Genomic DNA, 26,519 nt, shown 5'->3' with positions numbered 1-26,519 from the left:
AGCTAAACGTTAACATTTTGGCATGTATCCTCCTTGATTTTTTTTCAGTTATTTCAAAGTTGAAATTGTATTGGTTTAGTACTTACTTGATTTTAGGCTGTCTGTGCTTATACTATAACCAACTTAATGGTTAAGTGTGGAAAACAATCCAGTCAAGCATGTAGGACACGCCTGGTTACATAGAAATATCCAATATGAAATGACTAAACTTCTCAATTTTTTTGTTTATTTGCTTATCTAGTAATTCTACTGTTGAAATATTGGTGACAAACATTAGCTTAAGATTTTATTTTTAACTCTTTCTCACTTTTAATCCTTAACTGTTAAGAATATATACATATTTTTGGCATGGATGTAGTGAAAAGGGAACACTTACATTCCTAGTGGGAAGGTAAACTAGTATAACCACTATGGAAAATAGTATGGAGATTCCTTAAAAAATTAAAAGTAGAACTTTTAAAGTAGCACTGGGATTTCAGTGCAGCAATCCCAGTACTGTATATCTACCCAAAGGAAAAGAGGTCATTATATGAAAAAGACACTTGCACATGCATGTTTGTAACCGCACAATTCACAATTGCAAAAATATGGAACCAACCTAAACGTCCATCGGCCAATGAGTGGATAAAGAAAATGTGGTATATATACACCATGGAATACTACTCAGCCATAAAAAAATGAAATAATGGCATTTACAGCAACTTGGATGGAGTCAAAGACCATTATTCTAAGTGAGGTAACTCAGGAAAGGAAAGCCAAATATCATGTCTCACTTACAGTTGGGAGCTAAGCTATGAGAATGCAAAGGCATAAGAATGACATAAGGCACTTTGGGGACTCAGGGAGAAGGGTGGAAGTGGGGTGGGAGATAAAAGACTACGTACTGGGTACAGTGTACGCTATTAGGGTGATGGGTGCACCAAAATCTCAGAAATCACCACTAAAGAACTTACCCATGTAACCAAAAACCACCTGTACTCCAAAAATATTGAAATAAAAAGGAATATATGCATCTTAATAAAGGGTGGAAAAAGAGAAACACTGTTTTAAAAAGAAGTGTTTTGAGATTTTCCTACACACAATTTTGATATTATAAATATTCTATCTTAAATATTTATATACAAGTTTCCTATATATGATTCACCCTTTTCTAAGGATGATTGAATTCACAACCTTTTTGTAGAGTAGTGCTACTCAAAGTATAGTTGGCCCACTATTTGTTGCTAGTCTGTAAAGACATAAGCACAGAAGTTTAGGAACTTTTCTAGCAATTTGACAATGCTGAGACATCCAAGGGCAAGATCAGTGGACTTGTGTTTTTGAACAGGGTACAGATTTGTGTTACTGTCAAATCCATAAGGTGAGAAACATTTGGTAAAAGCTGCATACAAGTCATGAGTAAGAGGGTATTATTAAATGTGTGCTATTTTAAGATTAGTTTGCTAAATTTAACCTAAAGTATCTAAATTCAGAATCTATTTATCTTATCAAAAGATAATCAAAATTTAACCATACTTTACAGGAGCAATTGATAGAACTAGCTACTAATGAAGGATTAACTAAAATAGAACATCATTTGTTCCATTTTGAATAAAAATAAAAATGAAGGCCAGGCACAGTGGCTCACGCCTGCAATCCCAGCACTTTGGGAGGCCAAGACGGGTGGATCCCTTGAGGTCAGGAGTTCGAGACCAGCCTGACCAACATGGATAAAGCCCTTCTCTACTAGAAATACAAAATTAGTCAGGCATGGTAGTCCATGCCTGTAATCCCAGCTACTCAGGAGGCTGAGGCAGGAGAATCACTTGAACCCGGGAGGCGGAGGTTGCAGTGAGCCGAGATCATGCCATTGCACTCCAGCCTGGGCAACAAGAGCAAAACTCCATCTCAAAATAAATGAAGGAATAAATAAATAAATAAAAATAAATTTTTGCAGTATGCTGATATTACTTTAAAATCACTTCTTCTGTTCCCGTCAGTTCTACTCTGTGAGACTGGTTTCTCTATTCCGAGTGTATTAAACAAAACATAAAACAGCTAAAGAACACATTACTCCCTGCAAGTGGCATTTCCATCATCCATCTAACCTAGATCAAAAAAGTTAACAATCAAGAAACAGGCACATTTGACATATTAAAGGCTAGACAGTGAAATCCACAGTGTTCTTTCAAAGTGTACCAATTGCAGTCAGAATGGAGAATTGCTATTTCACTCATAAATTGTGGTTTTGTTATGATGGTAAGACAAGTATAATAGCCATTATCTTTCTTATTACTTGTACACATGCTTTCAATGACAATGTGATTAATTGGGGCAATTTTTTTTCCTTTTATCTGGCATTATGTTTGTTCTAATATTTTTATTGAAATAGGATTTTATGTATGCTGAATATAATAGGAAAAAAGAGCGGCATTTATTTCTATGCTTTTTTTCAGTTGTATTTTTCTAGCAATTCATTTGTATTTTGTTTTTCAAAAACATCTGTCCACAATGGATGGGCTGAAAATAAAAACAAAACTGGTCCTTAAGCACAGATCCTTGGAAAAGCACTGTCCTAGACCACTCACTTTCTCTCTCACCCCCACCTATATGCCTCTTTCTGAATCCTTGTGGTTGCTTTTCAGAGCATATTGCAGAGTTCTGGAATTGTTAGTTTTTGGTCAGTCTCCTTCTCTATAACCTGAGCTATTTAATGTCCACGTTTACAGATACTCTTTAATGTCCTGGCCCTTTCCAAAAAGCATTTGCTGACTCCTGTTCTAGATTGTCCTCTTCCTTCCTCTGTATCTAATCCAACACCAAATCCTGTATATTCTAACTTCAATAATCTGAAATGAATCCCCTCTTCTATATTATCTTTGGGTCTCAACTGCCATTTTCTCACTGGAGAATTCTGTAACTGCCTTTTCCTTTATTTCTTCTCTCATCCTTACACAGTAAGCAGAGTAATCTTTTAAAAACATAAATCAGATCGTGTCACTCTTCTGCTGACCTCTGCAACTTCTCTGAATTATCCTATGCTACATTTGACCATAGAATACTTCACGCATCTGCCTCAGGGCCTTTGTCTTCTGCCTGGAACATTCTTTCTCTAGATTTTCATGGTTTTTTCTCAGTACCATTCAGGTCTCAGCTCAATTGTTTCCTCTTTATACAGGACTGACCAACCCATGCAAAGTAGCCTTTACTCAAAATCCTTCGTAATGTCACTCTGTGATTTTAACTCATTTTCACTCACCACCAGCTAAAAATCACTTTGTTTGTTTAAATATCTGCTGTCTTCCTCATGCCAAAATGTACATTTCATGAGATCAGGCACCTAGTCTAGCTTCTTTATCAGTATCTCTATTTAGGAACTAGAGTATTTCCTGGCCTGTAATAGAAATTTAAAATGAATTAATAAATAGCTGGATGGACTCACTCAACCACTTACTCATTTATTCATTTGGGTGTATGCATGCGCCCAGGATATGACAAGCAAACTCTTAAGTTTCTGAAGCATAGTTTTATTTAAAATTTAAGATATATGAGTTAAAAGTCCTCTGTGTGACTTAGGTTATCCACCTGTATGAACTCTAAGGACAAAGGCTTAGTTAAAATGAATGCCTAGCATCCTAATAAAGCAATACATTGGTATAAATATGGGTGAAGTGATTTGAAACACTTAGCAATTTAACATTGAATTATATAGAGGACATTAAATGAGGGTAATTATTTTAGACCATAATGAAATTTATATCCATGAATCCCAACTGCAATTAAAGTGGAAGAAAGGATTTTAAAATGTAGCATGACTTTCATTTTCAATTAAAAGCAGGAGAAATTAGAATCAAATCTCATGTGATAGTTCTTAGCCTTTTCAGTGTTTAGGAGGAAAATATAAGAATAGATTGCCCTAATGTGCCCACTCTATATGTTTCCTTTTCCTTAAAAATAAATATCTCTCAACTATACTTAAATCAAACGGTCCATGCAATGGACATACTTTTTGTGGCTGGACAATTATTTTAAGTGTTAGCAACTCTCTTTACCTTACTATATAAAATCCATACTAACAAAAGTAGATATTACACATTACTCTTCCTATCATTGCTTTTCTGGACCAGATTACACTGTTTTGACATGAAAACCAATGATAAGTTTCACATACGTTTAATTAATTTCATCAAAATAATACATTTTCCCAATGGAAACAAACTATCAATACTAAATTAATTTTTTCATAACACTGTAAATTCTCAATTTTAAGACCATTTTGTGATAGAATTATGTAGAAGCAAATGTGAATTTTTTCTCCAAATTTTGGTATTCTCAAAGCAGAATCTATGGCAACAATGAGCGTCTTATCTATTAAAAAATTTTCAGAAGGAAACAACCGACACTAGGGCCCACCCGAGGGTGAAAGGTGAGAGGAGGGTGAGCAGCAGAAAAAAATAACTATTGGGTACTAGGCTTAGTACCTGAGTACAAAATAATCTACACACCAAACCCGCATGACACAAGTTTACCTATATAACAAAACTGCACATGTACCCTAAAACCTAAAAGAAATGTTTTTAAAAATTTCAAGCTCCTCTCCTTACAAATTATTTAAAATTTACAAATTTGTATAATTGGCAAAAAATCCTATCAAAATTGTCTAAAAACAAATAGGCCATATTTATTAAAAAAAAAAATCTATAGCTGATATATTCTAGTTTATATAGACTTATCAATTATAGTAGATATCAGTTACAACAATCCACTTTTTAGTAACTGACTATTTAAAAACTGCCTCTGGCTAAGAAAAATATCTTGGGAATGCAAATACTATGATAGTCACTGATTTTCTATTAAGCAACTTGAAAGTGAAATCCTAAAATGGCACAACAAATCTATCCCAAGGTATCTTTTTTAGTAGACTTTTTGTTATTTATGCTGTGAAACTCCTTGAAACAAAGACATTAGCTTAACATTTTTATAAATATCAATCAATTACTGGACTTTTTATTTCTGCTCTCATTACATGATTAGAAAGGGAAATACATACTTTTCCCAAAAAATCATTAGAAGCTTAACAATGAATGCATCCCTTTATGTCACAAATTAATGTTTATATAACTTAGCAATATAAAAATTTCAAATAAAACATGAAAATACTAGCTAGCATGTATTAGGATTGTACAAACTATTTTACATGGATGTTCCCTGTTTTACAGGTAAGGTGATCAAGGCTAAGAAAATTAAGTAATTTGCCCGAGGTCACATGTCTAGTAAGTGTCAACACTGGGATTTGAACCAAGGCAACCTGTTTCCAACATCTGCAATCCCAGCCGTAATTGGCACCATATTTATCTCCCCAATATGGAAATCTGAGGTGATCTAGTTAATAGTTGTGTCTAAGATTTGGTATTAAATATCTGCTTTCTCTCTCTCTCAAATCCTGCCCTTATGGCCAATCAAATTATTATTATTATTATTATTATTATTATTATTATTTTGAGATGGAGTCTTGCTCTGTTGCCCAGGCTGGAGTGCAGTGGGGTGATCTTGGCTCACTGCAACCTCCACCTCCTGGGTTTAAGCAATTTTCCTGTCTCAGCCTCCTGAGTTGCTGGGATTACAGGCACCCACCACCATGCCCAGCTAAGTTTTGTATTTTTAGTACAGACAAGTTTTCACCATGTTGGCCAGGCTGGTCTTGAACTCCTGACCTCAAGTGATTCCACCCACCTTGGCCTCCCAAAGTGCTGGGATAACTGGCATGAGCCATCACAGCCGGCCAAGATTCCTTAAGATAAATAATTTTTATTTCAATAGGTCACCTCTTTCTCCTATTGTATTATGTGTATAAAAGTTCCAATTAGGGAAGTAATTAGTTCCCTGGGGCTGCCATAACAAAATGCCACAGACTGGGTGGCTTAAAGAACAGAAATTTATCTTCCCACCATTCTGGAGGCTGGAAGTCCACGATCAGGGAGCCACCAGGTTTGGTTTCTGGTGAGTTATTTTGTCCTGCCTTTGGCTAACAGGCCCCTACTCACGGCATCCTCACATGGCCTTTCCTCTGCATGTGCGCCCTGTTGGTGTCTTTTCCTGGCTTCCAAGGACTCCAGTCCCATAGGTTTAGGGCCCCACCCTTATGACCTCATTTAACCTTAATTATTATACCTTTTGAAAGGCCCTGTCTCAAAATACAGTCACATTGGGGGTTAGGGCTTCAACATATGGATTTGGGGGGCACATAATTCAGTCCTTAATAGGAAGTCTAATGACAATGGCAATCTAGACAATACATTTTCTTGTGTATTTGGGCTATTTAATATGATTTTCATTTGTAATTTTTGAAAGGTTCATAAAAAGAACTCAGCTTTTTATGCTTTTTATGAACCTTTCAAAAGCTACAAATGAAAATCTTATTAAATAGATATGCATTTTTTCCCTGGACTTCACGTGTAGTGACATTATCATCGTACTTTTCTGCCATAGGAAGTACCCCATGTTTTTTCTAAAACAAGTCTCCTTTTCATTGCTACTAATCACAGAGTCTTTCATCTTTCTCCTCTGGACTCTTGCTCCATCAATTACAATCTTTCTTATTGTTTTGTTGTCTCCCTTTTGACTTTTCTTTCTTTTCAGTCTAAACAGGATGTTCTTTCCAAACCTAAAAAAAAAAAAAAAAAAGCAAAACTATCCTCTGTGGTCAAATAGTCAGTGTAAAGAAGCTGCTTTTCCTAAGTCTTATCCTCATTTTTCATTAATTCTCAGCCTATTGCTGCCTGGAATTCTATTCCTGTCTTTCTTTCATCCTTATTACAACTTTTCCCTCAAAGTTATCATGACTCTGCTAACCATTCACCCCAGTGGTCTCTTTCCAGGTCCCATCCTCGGTGAGCTATCTGAGGTTCAGGGTCCTGCTCGCCTTCTTCCCTGGTTGCAGTCATGCAATAGACGCTCATGGCACTCCACTAAGCTGCTCTGTGCTGATCACTGATGCCCCACTTTCCCGATTCTTCTCTTCTCCCTCTATGCTACCTTTCAGTATATGTGACACACATTCCTTCCTCTGACATTTCTTAAAGGTAAATGGTTTCCCAAATTGTGTCCTTTGCCTTTTTTTTCTATTCAATAAATTAAATTTGTTTTCTTAAATATTTCTTGTTTAAGATATGTTCAGTTTTGTTTTTTACCTTCATGATCTCATTGAAACTTCACAACATCTCTACAAGGTAAGTACAGTTATCTCTGCTTTATAGAATACTTACAGCACGTTTTCTCAAACTCAGAGCTACTGACATTTTGGACAAGATACTTCTTTGTTTTAGGGAGCTGTTCTGTGCATTGTAGGATGGTTAACAGCATCCCTGAACCCTACCCACTAAGATAACAGTAGCAAACCCAGTTGTGACAACAAAAAATGTCTCCAGGCATTGCCAACGTTACCTAGATGAGAATACATAAGTGACAAGGCTAAGAGAGGTTACATAAACTTGCCTGGGACCACATAGCTAGAAAGTGATCTAGAATTTGATCCCAGGAGTCTGATTTTTATTAGAACTTTGTTCTTACATAGTACACTGATTTAAGTTTTCCCATAAAATAACATTTAACCTTAAGACTTCAGTTCAGATCCCCAGGCCGATGACCTTCAAATCTATATCTGTATCCTTGAACTCTCCAGATACATATTGTCATCATTTTTCCCAGTGGCATATGCATGTCTCACCTGTACCTCAAACTCAACCTAACCATAACTGTATTAACCAGCTTCCATCCAGACTTGCTGTTAGGTTTTCTGACTTTCTAATGGCATTATCACCTACCAATAATTCAGGATAGAAATCTTGGTGTTATCTATGACCTTTCCCTTTTACCCAAGTCCATCCGGTCTACCTTTGCAATCTCTCTTGAATTTGTTCCTCTTTTTCCTTTCTACTTCTACTGCCTTATTCAGGTTATTGACATTCTTACTTCAGAAGCATACTCTGTTTCGCTGCCTTTAATCTCTCCTACCCTACTCTTTCCCCAAACACAACCACGCTTTCCAGTTACCACTTACTTTGTTGGTATAAAAGCAACAGTTGGTATAATTGACAGAGCATGGTCTTAGTGCAGACAGGCCTGGAATTCCAATACAGCAATGTAACTCTGACCAAGTCACTGGGGCTTTCTGATCATTAATTTCTCTCTGAAACTGTTTTTGTTTTCTGGTCCCACGGGGCTATTGTGGGGATTAGATGACATGAGTGTATTAAAACAAAAACATCATATTTGGATGCTGAGAAAATTTATAAATTAGCTTGTGTGAACTCTTCCTTTCTTTTCCACCACTGACCACAATCTATATCATCTATAAACTGGGATCTTCTCAAGTCATAATGTTTTATTCCTACATAAGTTATTACTTGGATAATTTCCATTTTTCTTTTGTCTACCCTTTCTTTAGGTACGTTTTTGGCCTTTACTATTTACTTTTGACATTTCAGAGAAAGTTTATTTGAGCTCATTTCTACTCCCAGTTTTCTGAAGTCTCAGATTTGCGTATTCTTTTCCAGAACAAAGAAGCAATCACTAAAGAATGAACAATCTTCCAGATTCTGTCAATAATTTCTATGTCTCAACTGCAAGAAAAGAACAAATGTCAAACTAACTCTTTTAGGATGGTGATATAACTAATGCCTTGGGCTGATTCGCCCCAGTCATGTTGTTTCAACCAAAAACTTAAGCTGGCGAGGGTGCAGTGGAACAGATGTTCTCATATACTGTCACTGGAGAGTAAACTGTATAATGATTCTAGGCAATAATTTAAAAAATACATATCCTCTGAATCAGTAATTCTAATACTGCATATTTCTAAAACAGGGGTAAAGTTTAACACAGAGAATTCTTTACAAAATAAAAAATTAAAATGAGCTTAAATGCCCAAGCACAGTCAAGAAACTATGACAAAGAAACTCAATTATACATGAAGTGTTTTTATTAACATGGTAAATTGCTAATGCAACGTGGTAAAGTAATGTGCTATAATAGGCTTTGAAAATAGAATTATACTCAAATACCATTTCTTTACTTACAAGCTGTAGGTTTTGCAACATGACAGTTTGGCTATGTGAAGCTTAGTTTACCTTTGAAATGGAGAAAAAAAAAGAATTCCTTGCAAGTTTGCTCTGAGAAAAATTAATGACTATTTATCTATAGTACACCTAGCATCTATGTGTATATATTAATATCTCTATCTGTGTGTATGTGATTTATTAATGCTGCCCCAGGATGTAGACAAAGCAGGAGAAAAATATCTAGGCAGAATTATCTCACTATTTAAGGACACGAAATTATCAACAGTAATTCCCTTTGAATGGCAGGGTTATATTTATATGTCTCTATGCTTTCCAATCTTTCTAAAACAAACAGTTTATTACATTTATAATCATATGACATAGACTATATTAGAAAAGTAAAAAAAGAGAGAAGATTTAAAGCGAACCCTATGGGAATAATGAAAAATAATTAAATAAAATGTTATTCAGCCCAAGTGGGTTTCTTGTCTAGATGACAATGTACTATCTCCAGTGCAGCTAGGAGGACAACACCCTTCTTGCCTATTAAAGGCAAATCATGATTTGCCTTTGCTAGTCTGGCTTTCCATTTAAAACTAATTCAATTATATGACTGTAGCAAAGCAATGGCTAATATGATCATTGTACTTTATGCAAAGAAGTAAATTCTAAAAAGGCCTCCTTTGTAAACACAGCTGTCTGGGAATGAAGTTTCACTGTTATTGTGGCTGATGCTAATCCAATTCATACATCCATGCTATGAGTTTCAAAACGAGTACCAACTGCTAGACATATTGAAAAGAAAAGAAAAGTCTTAGATCTTTATGACCCAGCTGGGCCTGTAATAACTGTCTCACCAGGGAAGTGTGAATACTAAAGTAAGCAAAACAATTTAACTCCACCAAAATAGTGCTGTGGATGTCTAAAGCAGATTCAACTCTCAAACTTCATGACTATACAGTGAATTTTTAAACTGATTGCTAAGCTTCTGTCAGAAATAAATCCTGGTGCCCTCCACCTCCCTGGTTTACCTCTGGAACACAAGAAGCTTTATAACATCTCCTCAAATAAACAGCCGAATGTTGTACATAAAAAAGGTAAAGAGATTTTCAAATATAAAATTTCAAATATTATCTTTTTAATTGAAGAAATTAATATGGATATTTATGATTTAGAAACTGAAATCTTTTATATTTTCTTATTCACTCATACAACTTGTTTATGAGTTCTGAAGACATTGTGAATTTCTAAATAACAAGATTTATAACATCCAATGGACAAAAATGCAAGTCTTAGAAATATAGTAAGGTTTCAAGCATTTACTGGAAAAAAATGAATAATTTATTCATTGGTGCAAAACAAAACAATAACTGTAATTAACGTAATCAAAGCTGTGATTATTGTATTTTTAAAATGATTATGAACTCCAACATCAATTTCCATTCATCATCTGATTGTAAAAAGTAAAACAAAACAAAACTCACGTATCTAACTGCCAATGGACATCTGCTGACTATGTGCATATCACTTAGGCAGCCTGAACTTGAAATATCCGTAACTGAATCAGCCAGTTACTTCCATCTCAACCTGCTCTGTCTTGTTCTATTCTTTATCTATTACATACATCTATTATTTGTTCTTTATTTATTAAATACATCCAAGTCTCCTAAACTAGAAACATTTCCCTTTCATCCCTCACATTTAATTATTAATAAAAATCTACTTTAGACTAAAGTTTATTTATTTTTATTTTTATTTTTATTTTTGTGTCTTGAGCCAGAGTCTGCTCAGTCGCCCAGGGTGGAGTACAGTGATGCGATCTCAGCTCACTGCAACCTCCATCTCCTGGGTTCAAGCAATTCTCCTGCCTCAGCTTCCCAAGTAGCTGGGACTACAGGTGTGTGCCACCATGCTAGGCTAAGGCTAATTTTTGTATTTTTGGTTGAGACAGGGTTTCACCGTGTTGGCCAGGCTGGTCTCGAACTCCTGACCTCAAGTGATCCACCTACCTTGGCCTCCCAAAGTGCTGGGATTACAGGCATGAGCCACTGTGCCTGGCCCTAGACTAAAGTTAAGGCTCTTAAGCTCTAATGAACATCCTTTAGGACCACTGCAGCAGTATCTTAAAAGTCTGCCTGTTTGAGTTCCTCCCCATTGTAATTAATCTGCTACTCTCTTCCTTCGAAAACAGATACAAAATACAGTTCCAATGGTTCTCTGTTGGTTTCTTATTGCCCCCCAAATAAATCTAGATTATTTTAGTTTGAGATACTAGGATATTTATTTACTATCTATCCCCATCTCTTCTTTCCAAACACATCTTCCAGCTTTCCTCCTAATTATCCAGTTCCTTGTCCCATAAACCCTCTGTTATTGCCACACTCCCCTTATTACTGTACAAAGGTCTTTCTAAATTCCTTGTCTTCTATACAGGTCCTTCCCTCAGCAGTAGCTGTCTTTACCCTTCCTTCCTCACTTGTAATATACCTACTCGAACTTAACAACTTGGCTCTCATGTTATAGTGTCCAGGAAGTTCTGGGATGCTACCGGCCAAACATATTCATTCCTCCATCCTCAATGTTCCCCAAGGATTTTATTCTTACTCGAAATGCAGTTTCTCATGCTGATTTTTGAATGCATCTGTTTGGACCAAGAGTTAATCCAAAGAAGGAGAAGACTTTGCTATTCACCTTTATATCTCTGGATCCCAGAATAGGATTTGGTTTGGAATCTGTATGGATAATTGATTTATTCCCTCTCAGTCCAAAATTTACTCTTTTTAACTGCTCTGTAAAAGTGGATCGGGTTGACTGGCACTGAAACTTTGTTGGCAGAAGGTATTGGAGAGATACTTCAAGGACAAAAGGGTTCAGCTTCCTGGTTCCAGTGTTCTTGGTAGGCTCTTGAGGTTTCTCTTGTGTCTGGCTACTACAGTACATGGCAGCCAGCAGCTTCCCCAGCGGACTTCCCCTCAGGTGGTTTTAAAGCTCTCCCTTCACAGAGCTTTCCTGCACCCTACAGTGCAGATTCCTGGCACAAGTTCTATTGGCTTGGCATCACAGAGATTTCACTGCCATCCAGTAAGTAATGACTATATGCTTCCTAACAGGGGGTGATTTTCACCCCACAGGGGACATTTGGCAATGCTTGCTCAGGTCATGCTTTTGAATGTCACACTGGAGAGGTGAGGGATACTACTATTTAGTGGGTAGAGGTCAGGATGCTGCCAAACATCCTACTTTGCACATGACAGCTCCGCCCCCGCAACACAAAACAACTATCTGACCCCAAATGTCAATAGTGGTGTGCTTCAGGGACCCTGCTCTATAACAAGGTGTAACTCTCAGCCTCAGCAGGGTGGAATGGGGAAGGGTGGGGGGGGGCAAGAAGGGAGGTGTCTTCACTGGGTGCTCTCTCTCACAGGAGTAGTGTTAGTGAATACTCCTTATATCTGCTATTTCTATATGTTCTAAAGCTTTCTTTGCTTCTTACTTGGTAATCCCTTATTATTCCAGTCCCCTATTATAGTTACCATTTTTTTATCATAACACTTTGCTGCTCAAATTACTATATGCTGATTAGATTCAGACTAATATGGCATCATCCATTCATTCATTCGTTCATTTCAATAGATAGTAGGTGCTTATTATATTTCCTGATACTGTGCTAATTGTGGATACAGTAGTGAACCAAATAAACATAGTCCTGTCCTCCTTAAGCTTGTAGTTTGTAAGTTAATACAGATAAATGAGTTTTGTAAATGTATGGTATGGCAAGTAAAAGGACGGTACAATGAAAATCAACAGGCGAACCAAAGCTGTTATGGGATGTGAGGGGAGTGAGCTAGTAAGGGCCCACATGTTTTTAATGAAATAAATTTATTAGCTGAATTGATTAAATTGTCATTTAAATTCTAATTCCAAATATTTAGCCAGGATGATGGAGATGTGACTCGTAAGGTTCTTATCCATTTGAAGAGTCATTTGGAACTCAAATATTTTACCACTGATCGATCGATCTATATATTGAGAGATATCTATATAGATCCATATGTCTGTATATATTTAGAAGTAGTGTAATTAGATTAAGATTTAATTCAATGCAAATATTTTAGTTCAATTCATAAGCCATCAATTCCTCTTTTTCAGGTGGACTATCATATGATTTATTCATTTTCATGACTCCAAGATTCTTGAAGGAAACTCTTTTTAGACATCCCTATATATCATAGCACTGAGCATAAAACCCACTTGATACTCTCAGTATGTGCTTATTGAATTAATAAATGTATGAGTTTTCTATCTTAGTCATTTACAGAATAATGTGGGGTAGGTGAAAAATCACTGAAACAGATGTTATGAGGCCTGTGCTGTAATCCCACCCTTGACATTAAAGAGCTTGGACAATCCACACTCCTTCTGGGACTCACCTTCCTCATTTTTAAACTAAAGTATTCGGAAGAGAGGTTTTTCAAACCCTCATTATTTTCTAAAATCGTGAGATATAACAAATGCATTATAATATAAGAATGTGAATACCCGATCTGTCTTAATTCTTATTAAACAGTGTGATTTGAGTATACCTGACACTTCTGGGCCTCAAATTCTTCAACTGTAAAATAAGTTTATTTATAAAAGGGGTTAGAAAACTATGGCCCTTGGGTGAAATGGCATTGAATTTTCATGCCAGAGACTGTTTGGCCCACAAAGCTGAAAATATTTATTGTTTGGCCGTTTCTAAAAAACGCTTGGTAAGCTCTGGTTTGTATGTTCCCTTTTACTTCTCCTTCTTAAATCTCTTCTATGACTTTCTGACTTATCCACTTACCATATACATTTTTTAACAATAATTTCTTAAGTGTGTTAAATTTTGATTGATGGCCCACCAGCATATTAAAAATTGAGACTGGACTTCTTTTACTTTGAGCAGAGTCAAAAGGTTACTAAAGAGAACCTTTGTAAGTTTGTGGCTTAACAGATTATTGCTGGAAACTATCCATATAACAGAGATGGAAATAAGCATATAATATTTAAATATTTGCCTTTAAAATCCCAAATACTAGATGTCTGGATGGTTCACATATGGCAGGTAACCAGTAAGCTCTGGTTGGGTGGATGAACCAACAGTCTGGGCATCCCAATCAGTCATGCTGTATATCATTGCTATAAGGACTTGCAATAGGATGAATGTCTATTACCATTTCAAAGCCAGGCAAACATGAAGAGTTGTCTCAACTGTCTCTTTCCATGACTTTAAACCACAAATGTTGTCTCAGGGTATACTCCTTTTCGAATGAGAATGTACTTATTTTGTAGTTAGATCATGCTTGTTCAGGGCATGCTATAATTCAACCCACATCATTAAATTGAACAAATATAATGTTACTCTTTCTTCTAAACCTCTAGATTTTATCTTTCTTGCTTAATACATATTTTTTGAGAAGCACACCAGTCAATAACAGCTCTGTAAAAAAAGACAAGTTCAAATAATTGCAGCTGACACCATTCTAAAAAGGCACATTTGTTTTCCTGTGACCATCCTGCCAATATCCTCACATCACCCTAGATTTTATTCTGGAAAATGAACCAAAATAAAATCCACTTAGGCTGTAGGAAAGGCTGAGGCTGTGAAATATTTTAAGTGTATCATCCTATTAGTTAAGCAATGTGACAACGGGCAATGTGACATGTGGAGTTCATACAGTCCTATCATGTGGACACAGAGTGACAAGCTATATAAGAAGAAGAATACAGGTGACCTCGGTGGGCAAATCACCACTGGGTGCATGTTCCTTCCTGAGACTGACCTGGTTGGTGATCTTAGAGTGGTGCCTGCAAGGGTTTGCTGTCCCCAAATCTCCCCTCCACTTTCCCTCTTCTCTCCCCCAGTGGCACCTGACGTTCTAAAAGATTCTTCTGGATTTTCACGATTTGTCATTCCTCAGGGGTATGTTATCATAATGCAAATAACTATTGCAGAGAACCATTTTAATCTCTAATTAGTTAGCTATTACCAAATTGATGCAAAGCCTGAAGCAAACTTCTAGAGAATGCAAGAGTGGAATTAAGAGGTGCAGGAATCAACTATAAAAAGAGGTGTGTGCATGGGGAGTGGAGTGGGATGGGGATACAATGGGAAAGAGTTACAGAAGATGTGTACAGAAGAGTAAAGTGAAGAAATTGAGGGGATGGAGTAAAGCATGCCTGCCAGTGTTTGGAAGACAAACAGACAGATGGCATCAGGAGGAGCAGCACTGGAAGACACCATGGGCAGTGCTGATCAGACGCTTCAAATCAGTTCTTTTTATGTATTTGCTTTATTTTAAAAAGCTGAATACAGGATGGAGAAAAACTGGAGCAGGACAACTACGGATAGCCCTCCACTTTCTAATATTGTTTAAGTCAGGGATCAAGAAATTATGGCCAACAGGCCAAATTCTGTCAGCTGCTTATTTTCGGTATGGCCATGAGATAAGAATGATTTTTACATGTTTTAATGAGGAAAACTGAATCAAATGCTGAATAATACTTCTTGACATAAGAAAATGATATAAATTCAAATGTCAATGTCCATAAATAAAGCTTTATTGAAACACATCTGTCTTCATTCATTTACATATCATCTTTAGTTACTTTTGCACTGCAAAGACAGAGTTGAGTAGCTGCAACAAAGGTAATTTGTCCCATGAGCCTAAAATATTTACTATCTGGCTCTTTATGGAAAAAGTTTGCCAACCCCTTGTTCGAGTCATGTAGTTCTATAATAGAGTCATGCCTGGAGACCCCACTCAGAAGATAAAACTCCCACACTTAATGCAACCTACCAGGCAGTTTAGTGATCACCTATTCTACCTTGAGTATGCACCTTGGTGAGCCTTACCCCCCAATCCCAAGTTGCTTATCAGAAACACCAATAGCACCTCCCTGAGAAGAGTTACATAAATACTATTTTCTCCACATATTTCTATCCCATTTGGCACTCTGGGTTCCAATGGCCATGCAGGTTCCTGCATGGCTGGTTCACTGTGTGATCTTCCTAACCCAGAGCATGGATTCAGTATTTCTGTTTCTTTGCCCCTGGAACTTGGAGTGGAATATCTGAATAAACGCAGTAACAGGAAATGGAGGAAGGCACAAACTCACCATAAGCAATGCGGCTGGGAGGAGATTGAGATAGAGACCAGCATCAGAAGCTGTATCCTTGGGGACAGATGCTGTTGTGGCTAAAGAGTTACAAACGAGTTCTAAACAGAGGCTACATGTGGAAGGCACTGAGGTTTTCCTACTAGTACTGGTAAAGGAACAAAAAACCATTCTAATACAGACACCAATTTGTCTCTAATTGAGCTGGTTCTATATATATATTCAGTTTTCAAACCTATTTTGAATTTGTGTCTTGTTCATCTCAGTATCCCAGTACCTGACACAGGAATCAGACATTCCTTGTTATCTTTCTCTATGAATAAATATAAAAATTGCCTAGTCTAGCTCTAATGCCAAATCTATTAAAACATACCCAGTTTTAATACTTAGGCTCCAGTCTGGGTGTCAAGGAATAGTCTTTAGTTTGCCAACTCCAGTGACGTTTTTCTCTGTGTCTAATCTTCTTCAGTAATATATTTGCTACTTTATTATTTATGGACCTTGGGATCAACCTTGGTCTTATGAGTTGCTCCCCAATTATGGTGAGAGTCTTGGTACATTTTTAAATATATGGCATGAATATATCAGGTGACTATAGTTTGGGGAGGTCAAAAACTTGAAACATGGTAACCCAGACTTCCCTGATATCTAGAGATATCTCAGTTTCAGAGATTGCTACTTGCAATGCCCTACAATCTTATGCTTGACATTTCCTCCTAATTTCATCATTTTTATGCTCTATCACACTGCATTTACTCTGGGCTAGTTCTTGGTCTCTACTTCCTAGACTGTCCCAATAACAAAACTGGCCCCATGGTATGAGAAAACATCACAGAGTGTCACTGATGGTAGGGACATCATCAGCCATGTGTGCTGTATAAATAATTCTTAGTGTCTTCTAGGGTCCAACAAGGGCTTCAAGAATCACCTGGAGTGATTCTGAGGGAAAGAATGAAGACCACTGGATCCTTTAGGAGTCTTACTCCCATGACAAACAAAAAAGTTCCTCTGTTTTCTTTCTAATTGATTTTATTTAAACAATGGGCCTGGTAAAGCAAAAGCATGAAAACAATTGATAATAGGACATTATATTTTAGCTTGACATTATCAGAGGTGAAAGGAAAGATAATTAATGGCCAGTAGGGCCCACGAACTGACCAACAAAAATGGACAATAGTCCTGGTTTTTGCCAGATGTCACTTCCTTACTTGCTGGATTAAAGAAGGATCTAGAATGTCCTAGGAGTAGGGGGCAATCAGACAACTGGGGCAGAAGAGGAGTGGGAGAGACATGCAGGGATCTCAGATGAGTGCTATTTACCATCCAGCATGAAAATGTTTCCATTTTCATAACCAGTATGGCTGTATCTCAGAGGCAACACAGTGAATCAGGGATAGAGTTAGGACTCTGATAATTTAAATCTTAATTTCCTGGGGAAAAATATACAACTCGTTAAGGTTTACTAATAATTATAAGTTGCTGTCTTTGAACAATTGTCAAAATGATCCTCAATGTGTCAAAAAATCAATTATCTTAATAGAACTTTTAGTTTAAACAGCTTCCCATAACGGTGAATAAGCAGACATTGCATAACAGATTACAGAATACAAAAGTATACAGTCAGCCTTCCGTATTCATGCATTCTGTATCTGTGGATTCAACTAACTGTAGATCAAAAAGATTTAGCTGAAAAAGACATTGGTTACACCTTTACTGAATATGCATAGAATTTTTTTCTTGTAATTTCCTAAACAATATAGTATAACAAGTTTTTACATAGCATTTAGATTTTATTAGGTATTGTAAGTAACCTAGATATATTTTAAAGTACAGGGAAGACATGCATAGGTTATATGCAAATATTATGCCATTTTATATGAGGGACTTCAGCATCTGTGGATTTTGGTATTCAAAGGGGGTCCTTGAACCAATCCCCTGTGGATACTAAAGAATGACTGTACTTAGTTTTATATTTATTTCTTTTCACAGATTCCAAAATAAGAGGTACCAAAGGTACTTAATTGTTTTTTATATATTTAAGAAATGTATTAATGGATGGTTCTCTTAGACTAATATTCTTTTTATACAATATTCATAAATTTTGACATCACTGCAGGTACTTATTAATAAGTAGACTACAAAAAACCAATATTTAGAGAATGCCTTTGAGGACACCATGTATCTGTTTATCATCTTTTGGTTTGTCAATGACATGCATGATTAGTTACAATAATGTTCTTTTGCTCTCCCTCTGGAGTGATAGAGCATAATCACTGGCTTACGGAACATGGTACCTCACTTGTAAATTTGTGAAGGAAGCTACTTTTGTTGACAGTGCTAATGTCTGCCATCTGCTTGCATGAGATGAAGCCCTGGTGCTCTTCTAATTGGCCATAAATTAGATATCAGCAGCAGGCTTTTGACAGGATCCTTCAGTTACAGTTTCATTTTTTAAAAAATAAAGCTGTGAATTCAACATTTGGTCAGAAGCCCAATTTCTCTGCTAAGAGTATACAAATGCACTTTTTGAATTCTTAGACTCAAGCTGATTTTTCTGTATTTGTGCTTAAGGTAGACCTCTCTCAAGGTTTCTTCTCTGTATATAACCCTGAAGATAAACCAATGCTGAGTAGAGAGAAACACAGCTAAATCCAAGGGAATCCTATGCCTTCTGTAAGAAGAGGAAGGGCATATTTATTTAGTGCTTACTTCATGTATTGTGCTGTGCATGGACATTTACCTATGTTAAATCATTTGATTTTCAAATCAATTTTATAATTTTGATAATGTTATCCAATTTTTCAGACAGGAAAACTGAGACTCAGAATTTAAGTAATTTACCCATATTCTTGTAAAATGGTGCAGTCAAGATTCAAGTATTGAGCTTTGACCACATCCATTCACTTGTCAGTGTACACTGTATATGCCTAGGTTTGGATAAGGAGAGAAAATTAGGATTAGGGAAAAGCCTTAGTCTCATTCCTCCCCTCACTAGATTTCCTTGCTTCATGCTTTAAAAGAGGCAAGATTAAGTCCATCTAAGTTCCCACAACTATCCTTATCTATATCCTGGCATTTCTCTACAAATTTTCTACCTTGCCTCTTTTTCACTTTTCAGAAAATCAAAAATACATATATATGTGCTCTCCAAGAACCTTTCCTCATTTGCCCACTATTTTCTCCCCTGGGGTCCCATTTATCAAATATCACCTTTAGTATTTCATTTGCTCCAACTTCCTGGATACTTGTATACTGTAAGCTCAGTGTTCTCACTTCCTTTTTACCTAGTCACACTTTGTAATCTGGATTCCATTCTTAACATTTTAATAAAACTGTTTTCTCCCAGGTTACTAAGCCTATTGCCCTTTTCTCTATCTGCATGCCTCTCAGCTTGTAACACTGTGATTATCTCTTTTCTCATGAAATATCCTCTTGCTTTCTGAAGTCTCCTACACTGCTCTGGTTTCTAACATCTCATTATTCTTCACTGGTTTTACTTTCCCTAATGCTTAAATGAAAGGATTTCCCCAAATCTAGCCTTGGCTCTTTAATCTTCTTCTCGATTCTTTCATGCAATTCTGTCCTGTCTCATAGCTTCAGCTGCTAACCACATGTAGGCAATTCTAAAGTTAATTTTAAGTTAATTCTAACAAGAGTTTCTGTCCCACATTTCCTGTCTCCTACAGGCCATCCATTCTTGAGTGTTCGATATTGTATGTTCAATGCATTACATTCTTAGTAGAATGTCATTGTACCTACCAAACTGATTTTTCTACTTTCCTTTTACATCTTTTCTATCCCAACTACATCCCTAATTTCTCCCTTGCTCTTCACATTCAGTAAGACGTGAAACCTTCTGGTTTTACCTCTTCGTTTCTTATGGGTTCCTCCTACACATGGTCTCATAATCACCAACTGAATTTAGACTGCTAACCAAATATTTTGTCTCTAACCTCTCCCTCTAATTCGTTTTACACTGAATTCTCAGATTAGTCTATTAAATCCATTGTTATAGTGATAACTTTTTGCTGCATAAAATGGTCTGAACTGCCCTTATCCCAACATTCAATTTTCTCAGTGAACCAGTGCCAGCATGCTTGTGAACTTGTTACAGCACCTCCACCAACTACCTTTACACAGTCTCACTTTAGCCAGTTTAAATGGCTGATAGCTTTCCCATGAGTAATTCTTACACTAGTCACCATATTTATATTGCTTTTCCTATACTTCCATATCCACTTAACACTTTTTAACACCTCCCCGACTCTTCTCAAAAGTACTCACTCTCTTTTCTGAATTCCCTTAAAATTTTATTCTGAACTCATTTTTTTTGCCTTGTATCATGGTTATTTTTGTATATGCCACATCTCTATTAGACGCTAACTCCTAAAACCAGCATCTGTGCTGCTCCTTTGAATCTTCTTCAGGACAATGCTTTGCACATGGGAGATTCTCAGTAAAATGTGAGTTGAATGGAAGAGCAAATTGGTAATTATTGTTTTTGGGAACCAGACAAAATATAACAATTTCAGAAATATCCATGGATATTGCTACCATTCTGCAACTGTGTCTCTGCTCTGGTTCTAGTGATCCAGCATAGAAGGGCCTCTCAAAGTGAGATTTGTAAATCAGGTAGAATTTCTCTCCATCCGGAGTCCTCTGAGCTCGGCATCCAGCTCCATCATTCTAGGCTAATCATACCTGGCTCCTCAGGTTCATTCTATGTGGTTACTCACTGCCTATTCCAGTTTGAATGGCTCCACTAAAATGGACGTTTTACAGTTATTCTTGGGTCATATACTTGGCTATTCTGATGAATTTATCCACATACATTACAAGGAAGAAAAGCCTGTTCGACTGCTTCCAGAAAGTACATACGCATTTTAACCATGCTCTTGGAGAATCAATAATCTGACATTTGCAGTTTAACTTATAAAGCATTCAGGTAATGAAAAGAGCAAGTCAGAACTGAGAGAAGAAACAGGGATAGACATTATCAGACAAATTTTTAATGGCCTTAAATATATGCCTATGTCTAGAACTGATTATTTCTTCAAAAGTTTCTTCCCTAAATGCTTCTATTATGGAAGTCTGGAGATAGGAGAATAGAGGGCATAACTAAAACTCTCAAAAAATAACCCATTTCTTAACAAAAATGGAATAATAATTCTAAAAATTTACAAAAATAACTAGCATTGGTTGAGTACCTCCTGAGTAAAAGACACTTGGACAAATGCTTTACTCATATGTTCTCATTAATCCTCAAAATATCTGTATGATATTTCATTACCCCAGTTTACAAATGAGCTGAGCTGAAGCTCACAGTGGTTAAGTACCTTGTTAAAGATCACAAAGCTAGAATGGCAGAGCCAGCCACTTTTAAGAATACGGAATGAGAAACAAATACAGAATTCGTTTAAAAATGAAAAGATATAAAACAAGTATTAATAGCTCCATAAAATGATGTCTAATTCCAAGAACTCATGTGTGTTGCTGATATGAGTGTGTAATTCACATAATAAAACAAGGTACTTACTCTCTGTCAATCACAAGGCAGGTTACAGCTTCTGCAGCAATTACGTTTGCTGTTCTCACATCTTCCCTATGTAAAAAATAGAGACATTCAAATAAAATAACCTTTAATATCAAAGCACAGTGTCCATTGTGATTAATTCAGGAAAAAATTTACATTATATAAACTCTTCTGATTTATCCACCTCCAGGCTTAAGCTTTGTTTGTTTCAAAATTTTTTTTGAGGAATCATCTTACCCTTGTCATTAATCATACAAATCCTACAGTTACAATCCAGTAGTTACAATTTTCAAATTTGAAATTTCATTCACCCAAGTAGAACAAATTTGATATCATTCCCTTTGGGGAAATTAATAAAATAGTTGGATAATGATCAAGATAGTAACAAACATAAATATGTAAAAGTTTTTAAAGAATTTGAAGCTATACTTCTAGAAACTGAGTATCTGATCCATTTGTATATGAATTTATCATTATATCCTTGAGAACAATTGATCTGTTTAAATTATTTCCTTACTTTAAAGACCCTGTTTTTATGTAGCTAATGTTTTGGCAATTTATGGCACATAGTCATTCATCTATATCAGAGGTTATTGTTCTTCAAGAGCATTTGACAAATCTTAAGTCACACTGATAGAAACATGTAAATATTGTCTCTTTAGAAGCATTTAATTTGTTACTGCATTTGTATCTATCAGTCTCTTAAACCTTTGAAAATCTATCCTGGTATCTTATGTTTGATCCAATAGTTAAAGGTGGATTTGATAAATTAACATTCACAATTCATTTTCAGCTAGTTAAAAATTAATAGTATCAGTATCATGGTAACATGGTTAATGGGTACAAAAAAATAGAAAGAATGACTAAGACTTACTATTTGATAGTACAATATGATGACGATAGTCAATAATAACACAATTGTATATTTTTAAATAACTTAATGTAATTGAATTATTTGTAACTCAAAGGATAAATACTTGAGGGGGTGGATACCCCATTCTCCACAGTGTGCTTATTTTACATTGCATGCCTGTATCAAAACATCTCATGTACTCCCTACTATGTACACCTAAGTACACATAAAAATGTACACTTACTATGTACCCATGAGAATTTTAAAAAATAATTAAAAAATTACAAAATAAGCTATACTTGAAAATTTACTTTTTCCAAAAACAATAAAATTTCTAAGTTAATTAATAATATGTTTGAAATATATTAAAGAGATAGGTACATATGAAATAATATAGCATTAATAATACAGTCTATAAACCAAAAAACATCACATCTCTAATAACAGGCTCTTAAAGTTTTGAGAATAAAGATGTTCCCAGTGACTTTTTATACTTTTGAAACACACTACATTCTGAAATATATTTCCGAACTCTATTTTTCACTGATCTCTGTGTCTTTCACTGTTGCTATACCATGCTGTTTAGATTACAATCACTTTAAATTAACTATTTGTGTTTAATATTTGGCAAACCATGTTCTCCCTTACTAAAATCCTTTTTTCAGAAATAGCTTAATGATATTCTTAAGCATTTATTATTTTTGAGAAATTCCTTGATGATATTCTTAAGCATTTATTATTTCATATAGACTTTAAAATAATCTTCCACTTCTGAAACACCCACCTTGGGATTCTAGTAGAGTTGTATTATATTAATATTTATTCATTGATATCAAAGCAAGGAATTTCTGATGATATTACTTTTTCCATATAAGAACATGGCATGACTTTCTATTTGTTCAGATATAATTTCATATCTTTAAATACAATTTCATAATTTCTTTCACTTGGGTCCTGATATTTAAAAAATGTATTCCTATGTGTTGCATATTATGTTTTTCTTATGAGTAACTTTCCTTTTCATTTGTTTCTCACTGGTTGCCCTGTTTTTTAAAAAAGCCATCAATTATTGTACATATTTTAATCCACCCACCATACTACATCATCTTAACTCTAAAATTTTTGTTATAGTCTCGTTAACTCCCAGCACAATCCTCCCAGTGTCTCCCTCACATTCCCTGCCTTTTGGCCAAACTGGCCTCTTTTTTTTTTTTTTTTTTTGATGGAGTTTCGCTCTTGTCGCCCACGCTGGAGTGCAGTGGCACTCGGCTCACTGCAACCTCCGTCTCCCAGGTTCAAAGTAGCTAGGATTACAGGTGTCCACCACCACGCCTGGCTAATTTTTGTATTTTTAGCAGAGATGGGGTTTCACCATGTTAGCCAGGCTGGTCTCGAACTCCTGACCTCAGGGGATCCACCCGCCTCAGCCTCCCAAAGTGCTGAGATTACAAGCGTGAGCCACCGCGCCCAGCCACTGGCCTCCTTTTAATACACATCATCGCCCTCCTGCCACGAGTTCTTAACATGCTTTCCATAGGCCTAGGAAGATCCTCTCTAACTTTTGCTTAGTTCACCCCTTCTTATCTCTTCAATCCCAGCCTACGTACCTCTTCTTCAGGGATGCCATCTTGAATTGACCAGGTTGGGTTTCCTATGCATCTGTTCTCGTAGCCCTACATACCTCTCCATCCAAGCATGTATCACCATTTGTAATTTATATGAATACATGTATTTATGTAGTCATTTGTTTAATAACTCTGTCTTCCTTCCACTAAACCCTATGAGGGCAGGGACCACAGCTGGCTTTGCTCCCCGTTTCATCCCAAATGCCTCACACATACAAGATGCTTAGTGTTTAAAGCAGTTATGGCACAGACATCCATCATACTTCTGAACTCTGGGGTAGGAAGGCAGAGCTCAGGCTTTGGAGTTGCACTATTCTGGTGTTAAACCCACCTCCATTCCCTCCATTCACAAGTGAGAGCCTCAATTTCCTCATCTGTAAAATGGGAATACGAGTAGCCACTCACTATGTGGTATTAAGTGAGATTATCAAAGGTAAGTTCAACATAGTGCCTGGCCCAGCTGAACTGTGTTCTGCTGTTTATTATTTCTAATTCTTTTCATCCCCAACACCTTCATGGTTGTCTCTGTGGAGGCTCTATCTGGTGTTTTGTAAAACACTCCTATTCAGAAACACAGTGGGGATTTTCTTTCTGCTCCATAGATGTAAGCAATGTATTTTCAATTCGTTATCACTTTCACAGTGGGAATTTTTGGTGAAATGAACATAATGGGCAAGAAACTTCTGTAGTGCTCATTGGGTTCTTCATAAATTATGTGAATGACTTATTTCTTAGTTGTTCATGGCAGCATAAGTTACTACCAATTGCTGCCAGCCAAAAACAAATAAATGAACAACAATAATAAACAAACTACCATCACAAAATAGAAAATATAATACTAAATTTAGCTTTTCCTGAAATATATTTCCATTTGACTATTAAGAAAGTGCCCACATCCTTTAAAAATATAATAAATACAAAACAGTGCTTCATTTTGAAGATATCTTCTGTGCATATAGATTTTTAAAAATGTATTCATCACAAATCTATAATATTTCAGAATTTCATCATATTATCTGGCCTAAATTGGATACACTTTTAAAGTTGAATGCAATTTCCATGCAACAAAAAGAAGATGCATTGGTATTTTTAAATGTAGATTGGGGAAAATATCAAAGATCAGAAGAGTGACATAGTTAACAGAAATAGAAAATTTTATTTTAAAAAGGAAAATAAGTATGGCCTAAAGCCAGGTGTAGTACCTAGTAAAGTGACATATATTAAAACTGGAAAGAAGCATCACATTGGGGGGAAAAACCAACATATTAAACAAGAAATCATAATATTTGCCATTTATTGAGCATATAGTACATGTCGGGAACAACATTAAACACTTCATACAAATATCATTTGTTGCACATAACAAAGGGTGGTGCTCTGAGAATGGAGGTTAGGGAATGCACCCAAAGTCAGATATAGCTAGTGAGTTACAGTTCTGGAATTTTAACACAGATCTGGCTGTCCCTAAAGTCATGTTCTTTCCACAACAGTAGGCTGCTTATGTGCTTTGCTATCAGATTTAAACTCAACATTCATTAAAATGTTGAATAACCTTTGAGCAGTAAGTATTCACTCTTCTCTGTCCATCATTATGAAAATTATATTTACTTGTTAATAGAACCAGCACTAATAGAGTTATGGGTATCCAATTGTAAAACTAATATGAAAGGGTCATTTTGATTTTAAAATTGTTAGAATTCCCATCCATAGCTATGTCCTAGCCTGCTATATTGCTTTGTAATAATGTTGCCTAACAATAGAGAATTATTCAAAGCCAAGCTCATTCAATGGCAAACTCATGTTGCCATGACAGTGTCATTTTATTTCTATTATTAAGGTGCTTTTAGCTCTCTAAGAGGGTGTCTGTAAATTCTGTTCTTGTGCACTCAAAGCCTGCTAGAGATAGAGACAAAATACTATCTGACTTAGTATTAACATATATATTAATCCTTGACATTAGTATATGACATGTATTAATCTCTCATTTTAGGAGTGATAGTAGAAATTTCTAACTTCTAAAGAGAGAATGTCAATGATAGAAGCTGACAACACTGTGATTTACTATGTATGTTTATATCTTTTATGGGTCCAAGGACCATGGTAAAGCAAATATCACTTGAATTTAAAGATGTAATATTACATATTCATATAATACAAAGGTCTTAATAAATCTGGGTTATTAAACGTATTTTTATCAGTAGATGTTATGATACTGGTTTCACACAGAACATCTACCAAGTTAGCGGGCATTTCACGTCAGAGTGGTTTAGAAGCAGGAAAAGGAAAGAGAGGAGAAAAGCATTATTTTTTAAAAACTGAACTTACTTTCA

General features: G+C 35.9%; 1 protein-coding gene across 6 annotated transcripts in view; it reads right to left on the bottom strand.

Annotated features, from left to right (window-relative positions):
• PRKG1 (protein kinase cGMP-dependent 1) overlaps positions 1-26,519 on the bottom strand; it is a 1,295,238-nt gene that overhangs the window by 134,143 nt on the left and 1,134,576 nt on the right. For all 6 annotated transcript variants that reach the window (XM_034930587.3, XM_063607406.1, XM_003806332.6 and 3 more), the window contains one exon: positions 21,715-21,780. In XM_034930587.3, coding sequence (XP_034786478.1) covers positions 21,715-21,780 — 66 coding nt within the window. The remainder of the gene's footprint in view (positions 1-21,714; positions 21,781-26,519) is intronic.

The sequence above is a fragment of the Pan paniscus genome, chromosome 8 (genome assembly GCF_029289425.2).
Source record: "Pan paniscus chromosome 8, NHGRI_mPanPan1-v2.0_pri, whole genome shotgun sequence".
Classification (NCBI taxonomy): domain Eukaryota; kingdom Metazoa; phylum Chordata; class Mammalia; order Primates; family Hominidae; genus Pan; species Pan paniscus.
This window is presented reverse-complemented; position numbering and strand designations above follow the sequence as displayed.